Below are 19,191 nucleotides of genomic sequence, written 5' to 3'. Positions count from 1 at the left end.
TACATGACATTTGCTATTTATTGTGTGTATGTGTGCGTATTTTCGGCATGTGGTAAGGCATAAGTACCTAGTACCTACGTGGTGAGCTAAGCATATTACGGCCCAGCCACGACATTGGTCTAAGCGCGACAGCGGTGAGCGGCAGCCATACGTGCGAATGAAAAGTCCCATCGCTGTGTCTCACTCCAATATATGGCCGCCGCTCACCGCTGTCGCGCTTAGACCAATGTCGTGGCTGAGCCGTTATAGTGAACATATGCAGCGTCGACTGAGGGCACTTACAGGACATGTACAGTCAACCAATTAGAAAGCTAGGCCACTCTCGAACCCTGTCGTATTGACACCGTGCTTTACTTGCTATAGAAGACAGTTTAACTTTTACTATGAAAGGGTTCTACAGTGCCTAGGATTCAGATTGGTTGACTGTACGCCGCACGCCCTAATATGAGCGTGAACTCAGTTCTTACACACCGCTAGGCCACCAACGCTCGCGGAGAGGTACCGGCTTAAAGTGGAAGCCAGGGAGCGAGGAGAGGTCCCAGACGCCGAGGAAGCAGAGAGGAGGGAGCGGGCTGCCGCGGAGCGCCTGATAGAGGGAGGCCTTGGAGAATAGCGCCTATGGAATCCGAACCATAGGTGCTATTCTCCCAGTGAATGGACGAGTGGCTCAGCCACAGGAGGGGGGCCCTAACATACAGGATGACGCAGGTGGTGTCCGGACACGGCTGTTTCGGACATTACCTGCACAGAATACGGAGAGAGCCGGGGCCTCACTGCCACGAATGCGGCGCAGCGGACGACACGGCCCAGCACACTTTGGAAGAGTGCGGTCGCTGGGCTGTTGAAAGAGCCTCCCTCAGGGCGGCGACGGGGATGGCGGACCTCTCGCTACGCAGCGTAATAGAAGCTATACATACTGGGTAGCGAGAGAAACTGGAATGCGGTGGTTTCCTTCTGCGAAGTGATCATATCGCAGAAGGAAGAAGCAGAGAGGGAGCGAGAAGCAGCCGCAGACGCTCTTCCGCTACGACGCAGGCGGCAGGGTCGAAGGCGAAGAGCGTACGCTCGCCTCGAGCCGTAAGGGGTATTACCCCCCTGATTGATGCCAGCGAGGGGGATCAAGCGTCTCTGATCCCCCTCTTTATGCGGGTGCCTTGGCCGCAAGCCCGGGCAATGCCGGAGGGCGCCGTGGTGAATGACATGATGACACATACATCGATCCCAGCGCGCCCTCACGAACGGCAAAGAGGATGGAACGCCGGAGTGGGTTTAGTGGGTAGGGCCAAGTTTCCCCCCTCTCGCTAGGGGAGGGGAAAGAAACGGCGAGTCCCACACATCGTGCGTAACAGCATTCCCACTCCGTCAAAAAAAAAAAGGCCACCAACGCTCCAAACTAAGAACTTTACTGTGGCCTCATATTGAGATACTACAAAATCAGTCATGCCGTGTTAGTCCCAACGTACAGAGACTCACTCAGAAACCAATACTAAACTTTATAGTCCGGGCAGACTAAATTAGCATCGACAAATTTAACTTCATCGATATGATAGCCCGGGCACCACAAACTACGCGAACTTATGAATAAACTTCGTCTTCAATACAAACCCGCTTATATTCAATTGTATTTGCAACTTGATGATCGATGCGCGTAGGAATAAAATAAAAATGACAAGTTAAAAACGAACCGCAGAGAAAATCAATAAAAAATATGTCAAAATATGTCCTGCCACATCCTACACCGGGGCAAACGACGCAACAGAGCCACGCTGTGACGTCATCGTCCAAATCAATTGTTTAATTTTATTTTTATTGTTCTCTTTTTTGTTATCTAAGATTCGTGACGCATTGGTTTTACTGTAATGTCTTGTAAACATGTTTTTACGAATAAATAAATAATAATAATAAATAATCATGTCAGTTTAGATATTTGATCCGTTAGTTTTGATGCTGACTGTGCTGACGTTAAGGCACTGGTCCACCGCGAGCTAGTAAACTATGAGCTATCGACTATAAAAACGAACAAAGATAATCGCTCCCGTGTAAACAAAAGAGACACGACGATGTTTATACTCGCCCAGCGGTTAACTGTGAATATCGCCGTGTCTCTTTTATTTGCACGGGAGTGCTATCTTTTGTTAGATTTTATAGCTGTTAGCTCATAAGTTACTAGCTCGCGGTGGGACCAGTGGCTATTACATACATCGCGATTGGCGACATGTTTCAATCTCATACTTAAGTTTCGTTTTTACCTACTTATCTGAAATATTTTTTCATTTTCGTTAACGTGAGCATCAGCCGTATAGTTAAATATCAGGCTATGATTATTCAGTTCACATAAAACTTTATAAAACACTATAATTTAACGCTGATTAATGTTTCAGTGGAAATCGAGCAGCTACAATACTAATTTGTTTTCATTTCGGAAACTGGGTCATTGTTACATTATGAAGCGCTTTATCTGCACATAACATATCATAAAATAAACTGACGTCTGTATTCAAAAAGCGCAATTTCAATGCCAGTGTTCGCTATTTATTGCACAGAATATAAGTATAATAGTACAAGTACAGACAGAAGGCTCACTCCTTTGATATTCCATCCATTATGAATTCTCTACATTAACAAACGGACCGCACGCGCGCAGCCGACATTGAATTCTATTGCGCCGCGCGAAGGTCGAACCACTGAATGGGCCGCGAACTCTCGGCCCCGGCATGTACTTGTAGCACGGCGATAGAATCGCGGAGTGAGCCGCCCCTGTTTATGGGTAGAAAGTAAATTAAATCGTGCGAGGTTGCTAGCAATGGCCCACCAAGTGAACTCAAATCCCTCGGTCGACTTCTACGACAGCCACGGGAGGAAAGAGGTTGGTGAAAATCTTAGGGTCGGCTCACACCGGAATGGCAGCGGCCGGCAGTGGCGAGCAGTGGGTGGCTGCCACCCACTTAAAAAGACCAAGCAGGCAATTATGGTCGCGTGATAAATGATAAAACATCAGGCCGTCTCTATCGCACTATTTGTAAGTGCGGCCCGATGTTTTATCATTTATTGCGCGACCATGATCGCCCTGCAGTGGGTCTATATTAATTCGCATAACTGAATACTCCTAATATGAATTGGCATACCGTTTATTACGCATAACGTTAAATACGCATATCATTATTACGCATAACAGATTACGTATAATGCTAATGCGCATAATGTAAATTGGTATAACGATGAATTGGTATAAGTATAATAAGCATAACTTTGTTACGTAGAATTATTAAATGGCATACAAGAAAATTATATTTTCACCACACTAACGGGTAAAGACTTACTTTGCTGTTTGAAAACAAATAGCAAATTTGCATTTTAACACAAGAGTGCAAAGTAAATTTTAACTTGATGTCTTAAGCTAGTTGTTTAGTATACAACCTTTTTATTTATATCGCTGTACTACCTCATTGGATTTAGTGAGGCTACTGGCCTGTTATTAAAATCACATGTCATGCAAATACTTCAAAAAGTCAGTGTCACAAATGTTTAAGCGAGAGACATCAGAAATTCTAAATAATAACATAATTTGAATACGTATAAACCAGAAGAAGCAGAAGCAGAGGCCTCTGCCAACTCCAACTGTCGCCGCATCAGGTAAGCCATAGCTCCATATGCGGTAGTACGGCCTTACTTCTTTATAACACAATACAGTCCATTTTGAACATCTGCTGGCTTTAAGCCACACTATTTGATAGAATTTTACCTATAAGTGATGATTTTGAATCATAAATATTGAAGAAATCGATGGATTTGATTTAGTTTGATGTTTTATAGTCAGTATTTTGTTCATGTTGGGTGGTGAAAAATTTTGTGTTTAAAACTCGGTGGCAAAGTTTAACGTGCTGTATGAAGGTTAACGTGCCTTGAAACCCTCGCAACGCTCAAGATATCACTTTTTGAACCACACTCTCTTTACACTCTATTTAATAATGCAAACATTGTAAATCATGGGAGAAATGGACCAGTTACATCTGCCCCCACTCGAGATTTGCCCCACTGTACCTTACTTGCCCCTATTTTTTTCAAGCTTAGTAAGCGAGACAGTATAAAATTAAACACTCAAAATCGAGCGCTCGAAATTGGAAAATCAGCCCCTGATTGATCCAATCGCTTGCTCCATACAGTTAGTAAGTATGGCAATTCATTTTAGGATAATTAAAGTTATACGTAATAATAGTATGCAAATTTCAATTATGCAGATTCATTGTTATGCGAAATAATAATTATGCATTTTTAATATTATGCTTATTCAATGTTATGAACAATCATGTTATGCCAAATCTGTTATGCGAATTCAAATTATGCGAATTAATGATAGGCGAAATAGAGGGCACCCCCCTGCAGTATCACTTGACTAACTCAGACAGGTCGCGCGGCCGCCCGACTGCTATTGCGGTGTGAGCCGACCCTTAACGGCCCAACCACGACATTGGTCTAAAGCGCGACAGCGGTGAGCGGCAACCTATATGTGCGAATGAAAAGCCCCATCGCTGTGGCTCGCTCCAATGTATGGCTGCCGCTCACCGCAACATTTATCTAAATATGTATATAAAAGAAAATACTGACTGACTGACTGACATATCAAAGCACAGCCGAAACCGTTGATTCTAGGGATTTTAAATTTGACACGTAGGTTTCTTATAAGGTGCAGGGGCGCATTAAAAAAGATTTTTCAAAATTCGCCTCCTAAGGAGGTGAAACGGGGGTACAAAGTTTGAATAAAATTACTTTTGGTACGAAGGCGAAGCCGCGGGAAAAAGCTAGTAACTCTGTAATCAGGACTTAAGTACTTAAATGCGTAGGCACAGAATATATAATAGTACAAGTACAGAAGGCTCACTCCTTTGATGTTCACAAAACGCCGCCATTCTAAATTCTTACCTACATTAACAAACGGACCGCACGCGTGCAGACGACATTGAATTCTATTGCGCCGCGCGAAGGTCGTCGCCACTGAATGGGCCGCGAACTCGCGGCCGCCGGCATGTACTTGTAGCGCGGCGAAAGGATCGCGGAGTGAGCCGCCCCTGGCGTAGGTATAACTACGTTTTTGTAAATACCTTTTTGAATTTTGTCGAGCTCCCGATATTTCGACGGTCAATTTAAGTCAATACAGATGTAGTGCGAAAAGGTTTTCCTTCGCATTTTTCCGGAAACGTTCGTATTTGTCATGCTAGTTTAGACAGTGTCCGTATGTCTTGCACAGGGACTGACTGAAACAGCATGACACGTTCGTACATTTACGTAATAACCACAAAATTTAAATTTAGTAATAACCCCCGCCCGACCGCGACATAGTCGACCGATTTTCATGAAACATGGCTAAGAACACTCCCGACTAACTCAGCTTTCAAACAAAAAAACTAAATCGAAATCGGTTCACCCGTTCGGGAGCTACGGAGCCACAGATAGACACACACACAGACAGACAAACAGACAGACATACAGACACGTCAAACTTATAACACCCCGTCGTTTTTGCGTCGGGGGTTAAAAATACGAAAATCTTATCGAATACGAAAATCTAGGTGTAGTGACATCTGTACAATATCTCATATCGTATTAGAACATCTCGCAGTTTCTATATAACAGAACGCACAGGTAACTATTAAGTCTTAGATCAGATACTTGTGGTGCCTTTGAAACTTTGTTCATTAAGTCTCATGTATTACCTGTAAGCGTAGCAATGTGATAACGATACTTAGAAATATTTAGCTTTAACTCCAAAGACCAAGGTGCTTTAGGATATTTTCGGTATACTTAGTCACATATACCTATGTACAATAATCTTTAGGTAGGAGCAAGTACTTATGATGAAAAGGATTCTTGTCAAGCGTATGTATACGTGAATATGTATTTACATAGAATTCCCCCTTTCGTTTATTTTTCCAATCCGGTCAGTCTATTCGTATCGGAGAGACAGTAGAAACAGGGCCAAACTCAAATTGGATTCGGATGAGTTTTGCAACGTTGTTCATTTATTTGAATACCACATTGTAACATGGAATTGTTAGCGAGAATCAATCGGAACGGGATATCTCACTGGGAAAGTGATTTACCCCGTTATTCGTAAACTTATCAAGCCGATAAAGTTCGTTTGTCCCTTTCCGACGTATTGGTGTGATAGAACAGGGACAAACGAACTTTATCGGCTTGATAAGTTTAGTGTACGTTTATGCATAAGGGGGTTAGTGTACAACTTCGTGTATTTACAAAGTACAGTCGCCATCAGGCATATCGGAGCGGTCAAAATGATCACAAATATCTGAACACGCCGCTATTGTCAAGGCGATAAGGGCCCATTTAGACGGTACGAGAACTCGCATAAGAGTTGCATGCGGCTCGCACGCCGTCTAAATCAGGCCTAAGGCGTTCAGTTCAGTTCAGATATTATTGCGCGCACCGTCCGGACAGATATGTATATGTGATGGCGACTGACTCTATAGTATTCTTTACTGACTGAAAATTTTCTGATTTACGAATCTAATATTAATTAATTAATTAAAAAATGTATATTTCAGAGTTACGTTTTTTCTGTCTGCACCGCGGAGTTATATGTAGGTGTCAGCAATTCCCGTCAACTTTGTACAATGACACGTCAGCAAATTTTAATTGATCCTATTTTGTTACCAACATTTAGTAATATAATTCGACTTTCGTAAGATATATACAGGATAATTGTTATAATTAAGAAAATATAGATACTAGACAACCTTAATGACGAAATAAAACTTAATAAAATCTCAATTCATCAACAAAATCTTGGTAACAAAATAGGAATTAATAAAAACAAATTTAACTTTTCCCTTAATTTTTGTACAAACTTTTCGAGAACTGCTGGTGTAGGTACCTATGTGTAAACGAATTTAATAAAAAAATAGCAAAATATTTTTCATGCATGAAGTAAATTATACGAAGAAATGAGTCTCATTAGTATTGCTAACCAGCCCGGAGGATTTATTATATAAATTATATTTCTCTGTAAGGATCGATTCAAGGCAGACTCATTATTTTTAAATGATCCCTTGTCTTTACCGCCTTTCTGGAAACAATACTCAAACGATTTATAAATAATGAAAATAGAACATTTTATAAAGATTACAGTCCAACGGTAAGCTCAAGGAAGCTTGTGTTTTTTTTATTTTTTTATTGGGGGACACCTTACACACATCAACTTAGCCCCAAACTAAGCAAAGCTTGTACTCTGGGTGCTAAGCGACGATATACATACTTAAATAGATAAATACATACTTATATACATAGAAAACATCCATGACTCAGGAACAAATATCTGTGCTCATCACACAAATAAATGCCCTTACCGGGATTCGAACCTGGGACCGCGGCTCAGCAGGCAGGGTCACTACCCACTGAGCCAGACCGGTTGTCGGTACTATACACCCTGTTTTTATTGAATTTCGTTAACTTTAAAGGAAGATTCATGACATCAAATGCAATTAATTTCTCTAGGAAACTAGCGTCTTAACTCTTGCGGTTGTCGAGTTATTAAAAAAATAAAGATAATTGCTGAACGCGTGTGTCAACCCCCCCCCCCCCCCCCCCCCCCCCCATTTCCCTAAAATGGGAAGTGGAAGTGTGTATTGAGCATTCCGCATTTTTTTTTTAATTTAACTCGAGTGAAGCCGCGAACTTAAAAGCTAATTCTCTATGAGACTCGATCCTCTTTGTTTATTCTGACAAGACCTTCCATTGTTCTACTAAAGTTGTTAGACTTTTTCACTGAGTTCATTGGAAGCCAACGTTAATTAACTTTCATAAAACTCGAAGTGACTTTAATCAATTTTAAGAAAGGAAGGCAGCAAAAGTTTTTAAGCTCATCTTCAATCGGTTTCCTAGAAAATAATAACTGACGGAGTAATAAATCGTGACAATAGGATTATGTTTCACATAAATTTCACAGTAACAAGTCGTTTTGACAGTTCGACAAAAGGAGCTGATTTGATTAGTAGTCAAGTACAGTCGCCAGCAATAATTTGTTACTTTTTAATGGCCGCAAAAGTATATGACACGCTCATAAGATCGTGTCAGAACCTTATTACTACACTGAGAGAAAAAACAACCAGTTTTCATGTTCGTTCAACAAGTTCTTTGGTCAAAATAGCGTCTACATGCTCTTTGGTTCAGACAAGTTAGATTTTGTTAAGTGTAACTATTACATTCTACAAGTCGATTTTATAAAAGCAATATGACACACATTGTTTTAAACATATGTTTGGCTGATTCAATCAAATATCTTTTAACAAGTTTGACCTTGTTGTTCGAACAAATTCGACTTGTATCATCAATATTGTGATTTATTCCATTTACTACACAATTTTAACAAGTCGAACCTGTTAAATTCACAATGCAAATTTCTCTCAGTGTGAGTATGACCTTATAAGCCAAGACTTTATGCTGGCTCTGCTTTAGGGATCTAACTTCGATCCCTCATCTGAACTAATGTTCAACGGCCAAATATCGTCATACTCTTCATAAAGTGCGTGCCGACTTACCCCCTTATTCATAAAAGTTCACTAAAGTTATCAAGCCGATAAAGTTCGTTTGTCCCTTTCTATCACACCAATACGTCGGAAAGGGACAAACGAACTTTATCGGCTTGATAACTTTAGTGTACGTTTATAAGGGGTTTACACTGAGAGAAAATACAACCAGTTTTCATGTTCGTTCGACAAGTTTTTTGGTTAAAATAGCGCCTACGTGCTCTTTGGTTCAAACAACAAGCTACTTGTCATTTGAATCGGCAATATATTTGAATCAACAAGTCGATTTTATAAAAACAACCTGACACATATTGTTTTAAACATACGTTTGGCTGATTCAAACGGATAAACCGCAACAAGTCGAACTTGTTAAATTCACAATGCAAATTTCTCTCAGTGTAGTGTAGAGGCTCGCTCGCGTGCACCCTACGCAGCATCGACTTAGAACACTTGTATGAGCTTCAATTGTTTGACATGCACGTCGCACGCCCCGCCCCGCACAATGCCCAATAGGAACGTGCAGCGTGCACTCAGGCCTTTAAACCTTGACGATGGCGGAATCATCGACAATATCAATGGAGAAATACACTTAAAAAAAATTAAGCCTCGGGTTGCCCTACGCGCGACAATTTTCTTTCTTATATTTGGATAAGCGCTGGTGGCCTACCGGTAAGAGCGTGCGACTTTCGATCCGGAGGTCGCGAGTTCGAACCCGGCTCGTACCAATGAGTTTTTCTGAACTTATGTGCGAAATGTTATTTGATATTTGTCAGTCGCTTTTCGGCGAAGGAAAACATCGTGAGGAAACCGGACTAATTCCAATAAAGCCTAGTTACTATTCGGGTTGGAAGGTCAGATGGCAGTCGCTTTCGTAAAAACTAGTGCCTTCGCCAAATCTTGTGATTAGTTGTCAAAGCGGACCCCAGGCTCCCATGAGCCATGGCAAATGCCGGGATAACGCAAGGAGGATGATGAATTAGATACAGCCTCATCTCCTATGCAGTAGGTCGGTCGGGCGTAATAGCGAATAGATCCTTTAACAAGAACTAAGATTTTTCTATTCTAAACCAGGTCAGGTTGTTTTGCATAAAGAGTGGATGAGGTCGAAGGCAATGTAACACAGGGATGCCGGGAGAAATAAATAGGTACAGTCGAGTTCATAAATATGTGTACATTTCCTCACCTTAACTCGGACCAAAGAGATTAGCTTACGTATCTAATGGTTCTATTTATATTTAGACTATAATTTAACAACTTTTTTTTACCGAACAAAGTGATGCCAAGGAGATTATATAGGGATCAGTGGCGGCTGATGAAAATTTCTGCTAGGCAAGGCAACACTGAGCAAAAAGAAACCTACCTTAACATTAGGTACTTTACTAGTAATCAATTTTAGGCAAGCCGGTGGGAATCGACTTGTATGGACCAGCCGCTGCTGCTAGGTATACTACTGGCCTTAGCGTCTATTTCAGACGATTTATGGTGCAATGTCCGAGAGACATCGCTTTTGATGACTAAAGAGACCTATGCGAGAGCGACACATTTTGCCACATAGCTGACAAGGGAAGCTTGCAACCGATTGCGACGTTTCGCTATGGTGTCTTCTTTCCCTTTTGTCAGCAAGTGCCGCAAACCAGGTCTCATCGACGCACTTGCGACCATCTCCAACGCACTTTCGCCACTCCGTCCGCTTCTCCACAAGCTTCTCCCAGTTTTGGTAGTCGATTTTAAAGGCTGCCATGTCCCTCTTGCTAGGTATAGATGTAGTGTTTTCCCTTCGTGTTTTTAGGGAAGCTCCCGAGTGCCATGTTAAGTCGGTTAAGTACGTTAGTATTTCTTGTGCTGAGACGGACTGACATGACTCGTTCTTGAGTTTCCGTGATATTTTCACGAAGGAAAAACATTTCGCAAAAGGTAAAATCTATATATATAAACGGCAAAGTCCTGAGTGACTGACTGACTTAAATCAACGCACAGCCCAAACCGCTGGTGCTAAAGATTCCAAATTTGACACGTAGGGCAATACTTTTAAGGTCTAGGGGCGCACTAATTGTACATAAAATAAGACTATGGTAGCCGGGTAGGGTAGTAGAAATCCCATCAAAAACATAAATGTGAAATGAGAGCAAAGTTCAATAATATGATATATGCCTTGGTTGTTCACTTCAACAAAAGAAGAAGTGATATGTAAATGGGCACCAAGTTCAAAGGTCTGTCCTGATTTTTTTTTAATAACAACATAAAATACTTTTATTAATGAGACCAATGCCGAAATCGCGAAAAAAAATTTGGTTGTTCCATAGAAATGAGCGGTATCATGATCATGACAGTCGAAATGTATGAAACAGCTAAATTTTGTTTTGCGATTTCCGAGACAAAAGTCGCATAATTTGAACGTCTCTATATTAAAATTCACAATGAAATATTTGCAACCCTTAGCTATCACATGCAGATGCGATTCGCAAATTAGCGCCGTATGGCGTCAACCGCAAAAACAAAAGACGTTTGTTATATCCCTCCCCGGATTACTACACGTGAATATATATTTAATTTTAAATTGTGTTCATGCTAGTTCTTCAGATTTCTACATGTGCTATGATCATTAATAAAAAAATATAATAATATGTACATTGTATATGAAATGTCCAGTTTTTAGACGTTTTAAAAATAGTTCCATAAAAATTGCTGCCAAGGACCTAATCTATTCACCTAACAATTTCAATCATAAGAAGGGCGTATTAGAAAAATAGTTGTTTGTTATACAAGGGTGCAAAGTTGTATTCTAACCCCGAGTGTGAAATTGAAAAACGAGCAAGCGAAAGGATTCTATAGTTGAGTCGAGAATAGAATCCAGAACTTGCGAGTTTTTCAACACACGAGAAGTAAAATACATTTGCACCCGTGTGTAACACAAAACTTTTCCCCTCACTATAGCAAGGAAAGTACAACGCAAAAAACGCGTTTATCACTGCTTCCAGTAGTTCCACAGGTGGTAAATCATCTTCATCACTAGATTCACCCACTTTTATTAATTTTAAAGCACAAAATTTGACTATATACAAGGTCAAATCACTTTATCCACTACTGGATAATAGTTATTTGTTATACAAGGGGGCAAAGTTGTATTTTAACGCCGAGTGTGGAATTGAAAAACGAGCAAGTGAAAGGATTCTATAGTTGAACCACGAGCGAAGCGAGTGGTTCGAGAATATAATCCTGAACTTGCGAGTTTTTTAACACACGAGAAGTAAAATATATTTGCACCCGAGTGTAATACAAAACTTTTCCCCTCACTATAGCGAGGAAACTACAACACAAAAAATGCGTTTATCACTGCTTCCAGTAGTTCCACAGGTGGTAAATCATCTTTATTACTAAATTCACCCACTTTTATCAATTTTAAAGCAATTAATTTGACATTATTCAAGGTCAAATTACTTTACCCACTAGTGGATAAAATGCGTTTTTACTCGCTGGTATTAAAGGACAAAACACGTGTTTCCGAGCTAGTGAGGGGGAAAATGCGTTTTTACCCGCTGATATTAAAGGATAAAACACGTGTTTCCGAGCCAGTGAGGGGAAAAAGATTTTTTTAAAGTGAAACTTCTAATGCGCCTTCCAACTGACAGCTCGTAACAGTCATTGTTAGTGCGTTTTCACATTATCCGATCCAATATCGGACGTCGGACCGATATCCCATACATTACAGGCGCCATCTTGGATTTTTTCCATTGAAATCCTTCCGGCATCCGATATCGGATCGCATAATGTGAAAGCGGACTTTATAAGTTGTGCAACATAACATTAGCAGCACATAACACTTACATTTGCACCCATTCGTATAAGCTACGGTGGTCCAGTGGCATTCATGGTACAATTTTGCCCTCACGCTAGCTATAGTCCTAGGTTCGATCCCCGGCAAATGCAAAACTTTTTATAAATTGAAATAGATATCATACACGAAAGAAAAAACGGCAAGGCCCTCAATAAAACTTAAACTTAACTTAAACCACAGCAAAACTTTTTGTATAGGTATTTATTTTTATTATTTTTACTTCTTGTTGCCCCCAGCTATCTATCACAATTATGTTACGAAGTTTCACTTCTTCCGCGCGGAGAAGTCCACGCACTATTTTTTTTTAATACTAGACCTAAGAAATGAAGAATACATAAACTAAGATGAACTGACCTTAATCCCAAAGAAGATGACCTGCAGATCTTGCGCCTTGAGATACGGAGTGAGTGGCCTCAGAAAATACTTGATAATTTTGCTTAGCACGTCGACATAGTTGCACTCCGTATCCACCAGTTCTCTGATCACGTAATCCCGCTTCTCCAGACTGTGTGATGACGTGGCGAGCTAAACAATAAGGGTATATTATAGTTGGAGTCAATTCATTAAGGGTGTTATCACACAAACCGATCGATCAATTTAGTGAGAAACTATTGGACGTCTGTTACATGTTGACGCCAATTGATGCTATCGATCTCGATTAGTGTGGTGACACCCTTTTACATTATCCGATCAGATTCAGATGTAGGAAGGACGTCAAAGGCAATGATGGCTTTAATATCGGCCTGACATCGGGTCGGATAATGTGAAAACGCACTTAAAGTTCCGTACAATCTGTCTAAGCGAACTTTGCATCGATTTTATATTATAAATGTACTCTTTTTGTAGATATTAACGTCTATGAAATTGAGTGTCATGCAGAAAACTTGGACAGACTATATGGGCCATTTGACAGACTATATGAGTCAACCAATTGGAACCGTAGGCCACTGTAGAACTATGCCATAGTGACGTTATAAATCAGATTGTAAGAAATGTCTTACTGATGTCATTTTGAGTAGGTTGTAGAGTGGTCTAGGGTTCCAATTGGTTGACTCTACATAACTACGACTATAGTCGTGAATCGTGAAATGTATGGGGTCCAATACATTCCACGACTCCGAATCTATACTATAAACGTAGCGCTTCATACACCGAAAAAAAAGTGCTACTATTGTCATATATCGGAGTGGCCCAAGTGACCATTAATAAGTGAACATGCAGTCATGTGTTCAGTACTTGTGAGCACCCAGGTCCCCAGTGTAGGTATCTGATTTTTTTCAGTGTAAGTGTTTCTTTAAGAAAAGTAACGCTAAGTAAGTTAGGACATCTTTTAACTAGAGTCTGGCAAATGAAAGTTGAACCAATCGGATGATATTAAACGGTAACGTTATTTTAAATTATAAGTGAATCCGATTGAACTTTCTAAAAACTAGACTAGACTAGAAGGTGGTTTTGATTCGCTCATTAGTATAATTTTCTCTTTTTTCAGTCAGCATCAGTTTCGTGGCAAACTATGCAAAAGTATTTACCTACCATTTTTTTCGCCAAGCGGCGATACTGAAGCGCCAGGTAATTCTGACCGCAAACTTTAAAATCCACCAATCATGAAGTTTGCTGTCAGAAATACCTGGATGGCAATGACATGACGCCTCAGTCGCGCAGCCTGGCGAAAAAAACGATTTAGAAAACCCTCGTTATAAGAATGAGATGTCTGTGACAAATTTTGAATGAGAGATACTCTTGATGAATTTTTAATCCTCAAAGCTAGAAGATGCTGATTGTTCTTAGGTACATTATTAATACAATACAACAATCATTTTGAAATATGCAAGTAATACAAGTGCTTAACTAGAAAGAAAATTATTTCAAAGTGATTGTTAAAAATGCAATATTGATAGAAGCAAAAATATAAGGCATGCATTAGATATACCTTCGTCTACCTAGTGCGACATAAAAATAGTATAAAACAAGTGATGATGAGAGTATCTAAATACATTACAGCATGTATCATTATTGAAATTTAAACAGTTTTGTATGAAAATTATTCCATTTTACGTCGCATTTTTCGTCAAGCTTTCGCATCAGAAGAGATATGACGTTACAAACCGCAATGCTTAGTTCATTTTTGTAAAATTCGATGTCCTAAATGCTGGTTGCTTTTCTGTGAAGTTTTTTTACCGGAATTAAAATATTTATAACATTTCACCAATATGTTTTTAAGTTTGTCATTATAAGTATATTCATTCATGAGCCTCCCTATGCTACATTCCAAACCTCTTTAAACACGAAGCACTAATTTCTCCCAAAAAATACTGAGAAGACACGCGAAGCAAAACTCACCCCCTTATCTTTCTTCATAAAAACACAATTTAAATAAAACAAATCAGCGACACGAAGACACATAACACAAACACAACCAAAAAATACATTCACCTAGAATATTATTTATTTCTTTCTTTCGCTAACACGTTATTCGTTCGAAATCGGAGTATCACTGGCGACCACGGCGGCGCGACGTCCGCTTATAGTAGCCACTAGCAAATATATCGAAGCGGCCGAGGCTCTCACAAATATGTAGACACGCCTCTATCATCAAGGCGTGTTGAGATATTTTGAGCATCACGACTGCTCCGATATAATTGAGTGCCACCGTATAAATGAAACCGCTCGAATTAAAACTTTAATATCTTTGCAATACGTTTGAAGTAGTAAGAGTGACAATCAACTGGCGATTTAGAACTTTATGTATTTGTAACAAGGCGCATTAATTGTCAGTTACATGGAGTGGTACTCTTACTTAATTGCAATATTGCAAGTCGGCCGTGAAGTATTTGACAATTTGTTCGGAGGAAGCGACTCGCTCGAGGGTAACTAGTCCAGTCAACGGGGTATACTACATTTGTAGGCCACGAAGTGAGCTCTAGATTTACGTTTAAGTTTTGATAAATATGGCACCTGCACTAAATAAGGCCCATCGTTATTTTTAGACAGCAAAACAATTTTCGAAAATATTTGATATAGCTTTAGCGTGTCGCATGATTTTGGGTACCTCTAATCTCCATAATTTTGGGGGTATGACAAGGTGTCATTTGCAGGTTGCCCCCTATACGTTGTTGTCGTCGAATATTGACATACCTAATTATTATTGCGATGTATGAAGAAGTTCCCTTATTTATGGTACAAGCGGAAACGGATGTCAAATTTTAACTCATTCAAACATCCAGACATCAATTTAATACCAGTAAGTATTTTATGTGAATAGATGAAGATTATGAAGACTAAGATACCGGAATCTAAAATTCGTAATTTAGGCTGTTGTTTTTTTGTTACAATGATTAAAAACTATAAAAAAATCAAATTGAAAAAATATAAATACAGGGTATTGATACTATTGATGGCAGTTCAAAATATATCAGAAATTGTGTCAAAACCCTTTGGTGTTACAACTACAGTCACAAGTATGAAAATACTCTTTGGTTGGACTGGAATAAATTCATTTATATTACCATAACTCACCGCGCGAATCGACTCGAGCAGACCAGTATAAGCATAACCAGGGACCGGAAATCCCCTTTAAATTGAAAGGAGTCTAGGATATCCCGCCATAGCCAATGAGCACAACCGGATCCCCGATTTGACTTGTAGGACACCCACTCCGTGGTTATCTTGGCCCACAAGCCCACAACGCACAAGTGAGGCCACTGGCAAGGCAATAAGGACTATTACGCAAAACTGCTGGGCAGAGGGCACTTGTCGCAAAATCGTTACTTCTTCATCATCGAAATCTCACGACTGAGGGACGTGACCACTATAAGTCGCTGTACGTTGCAGTGCCCTCCATGCAGACCGATGCCTTTTTAAAGGATCTTGGGAGCCCGACGCGCGTGTAATCTCCTTGACAGAGCAGAACCAGCCAGTGGGTATCGTTAAAGCACAGTATAATAAAGAGTACTATCGTACAGTATGGCCACTCCCGCTCCCCGCTGAAAGTGCCGCCTACCCGCTCTCGGTTACCTCACAGTTACCGCCTGTCAAAAACGCGAACAGTCGAGCTGTCATATCTCACTCATACAAGCATAGTATGCGTTCCCCTACACGAGCTTAGACTATGTGCTAGGAACGCGCCTCTTTCATATATTTGATCGCCAGTGTCCTAGGTGTGCTATAGGGTTCCCCTTGTTTTGGCATAATTTTACAATCGAGAATTCTTTTTGGCATAATCTATATTGGCATAATTCACCTTTCGCATAATCTGTTATGGCATAGTATAGTTACGCATAATTTGTCTAGGCATATTTTTGTTTGTCCGAATATATTTCATGCATAAAGGTTATTCGCCGAATGGTTTTTATGCATACATTATTTCTGCATAACATGGTTTAGTGGAAATTTACTACGCAGAATTTTTATCATAGGTAATACTACTATATTAATGTTGCAGTTCTAACCTAACCTAACCGAAATTCTTGACAAAATGTTTTATTTGTTGAGGTCGCAGTTCTAACCTAACCAAACAATAGCATTTAGTATGGGTGGATATTCTGATTTTAAGAAATATACCAAATACAATTATGCGAATTAATTTTATTCATAAAAACAATCGGCGTAAACAGAATTATGCGAACTTATTTTCGGACAATGTGTTATTCGTATTATTTTCGATTATGACAAATAAGTTTTCTGCCAAATTAACATTCGGCGAAAATCGATTATGCGAAGTCTGTTATGCGAAAATCGTTTCGGACAATTAAAGTTATGCCAAATAGAGGGAACCCGTGCTATAGTTAAGTACGTGTGATAGTGCTGCTATCTGACGGCACAATACTTATAGCAGTAATACTCCCTATTGCCGTGAGAACTCAGGACCAGCCTATTTGACATGCGGAAGACATGACCAGCCTTTGGGAATATCAGCCCAGAATTCAACAGCGTTTACAGCATATTCAATACAAATAAAGTTTCTTTGAAACGCTGCCGCTAATAAGTTTGCAACATTTCGCCGGGATAGTTCGGCTTCGGAAGGCGAAGTAGCTCGAACGTTTCACTTTATTGGAAGTTATGTTGATATTTTTAACTTTGCACGGAAAGTTTGGCTCGTAAGATGAAAATACACTTTAGGGGAAAATTTAAGAACCCGTAAAGGAATTGGACTATTGATTAAACAAAAAAAAGGTTAACAAGCTTCAACAAATTAACCTTTTTATACGGTTGCATTGCGGTTCGTCATTTCATACCTACATACATACAATTTACAATAGGAGGCATGCGTGCATAATTTGTTAATTACAATAAGCGGTATGACACCAACATCTGAACAATTGACAACTGTAAATGACAATTATCTAAGTCGAAAAGAAAATGCAGTGAATTGTCATTGTCAATTGATAATTGTCACATTGTTGGTAACACAAATGATATTTTTCATCACACTCGCTCGTAAACGTCGTTATTACATGCCTGCATACTGATACGTAATGAGCTATTTTACCGCCCTAGGGCCCGCCGCGGCTTATTAAATCCTTCACTTTCCGCCCTTAATACACAATTTACTATTTATTATAGTAAAAATAAGTGTATATTTTGTCTAAAATTGCTTCACTGTCTATACACCGTGTTTCACTTAACACTAAAAACCTGAAAACTGTTTGTTCAGAATCGAGAGTAGAATCGATTGAGGTATATCTTGATGGGGGTAATATTTTTTGTTTTAATTTGTATTATTAGTTATTGTTTACGTGCCCATTCTACAAATTCGTAATACAACATTGTGCATATCATATTGTTAGAGGTTGTATACCTTTTTCAGTATTTAAGGGTATTAATACTGGCTGGTTACTTGGACGATTTTTTTTTCTGCTACGAAATAGACGTTGTGCGTCAGTTTAAATTTAAAGTTTATCATAAGTCATAACAAACTGAACTCGTACCTAATTACAACCTTGTCATTTTGAATTTTAGGTTTAAATTTGCTTATTGAGTCACCTGTCCAATTTGAAGTTTACTGTGAGACAGGTTAAAGTGCTTTACATTGCCATAGCTGTCTATTGGTAAACCTTGTGTCGTTGCAGTAACGTACACAATTAAACAGTTTGAAGGCTTATGATGGTAGCTAGCAATTATTTTATTGAGTGTAGAGTTAAAAGCCGAGTAGAGCTGCACAGAAAATTAAAAATTCAATTTAAACAAATAATAATCATCAGATTAAAAAATGAACGTTCTAGATACGTTTAAAAAAATAAAAATCAGTTGGGGTGTCTGAGGTTTTGAGTGATACCGGAAACACGGTGTATAATCGTATGAATGGAGTAAGGGTGTGAATGTAAATAGCATTTGTCTTACCAAGTGTATGATTTTGTGTAAACGTAAAAAAGATGCCCAAATTAAAGTACCTAGTGCAAAATAAAAATAAAAACAGTTAAACTACCGGTGGACATTGTTACATGATAAATCGGTTAATACCATATTATGGTAATGATCAAAATGTTACTGTTTTCCCGTAGCAAACTCCACCCGACTTTTTTTGTAACATGGGTGGTTTTTACGCGATTCATACTCAGAATCGCGAGGTCTTTCAATCCTGATAGCAGAAAAAAAATGTCCCAAGATTTTTCACAGACCTTCCATTCCGTTACCGCCATACAAAATGTATGAAAAAATGGTAACGGAATGGGAAAAAAACCTTGGGACACTTTTTTTCTCCCATTAAGATTGAAACAGCTCGCGATTCTGAGTGGAAACCACATAAAGATTTCCAAATCCAAAAAAGTGGGGTGGACAACTTTGAAAAAAAAATGGCCCAGGTACGCCGCTGGGACT

General features: G+C 39.5%; 1 protein-coding gene across 4 annotated transcripts in view; it reads right to left on the bottom strand.

Annotated features, from left to right (window-relative positions):
- The window catches only part of LOC125240623 (protein vav), an 84,591-nt gene that overhangs the window by 41,206 nt on the left and 24,194 nt on the right, over positions 1-19,191 (bottom strand). For all 4 annotated transcript variants that reach the window (XM_048148595.1, XM_048148596.1, XM_048148597.1 and 1 more), the window contains one exon: positions 12,730-12,900. In XM_048148595.1, coding sequence (XP_048004552.1) covers positions 12,730-12,900 — 171 coding nt within the window. The remainder of the gene's footprint in view (positions 1-12,729; positions 12,901-19,191) is intronic.

This window comes from Leguminivora glycinivorella, chromosome Z (assembly GCF_023078275.1).
Source record: "Leguminivora glycinivorella isolate SPB_JAAS2020 chromosome Z, LegGlyc_1.1, whole genome shotgun sequence".
NCBI classification, from domain to species: Eukaryota; Metazoa; Arthropoda; class Insecta; order Lepidoptera; family Tortricidae; genus Leguminivora; species Leguminivora glycinivorella.
This window is presented reverse-complemented; position numbering and strand designations above follow the sequence as displayed.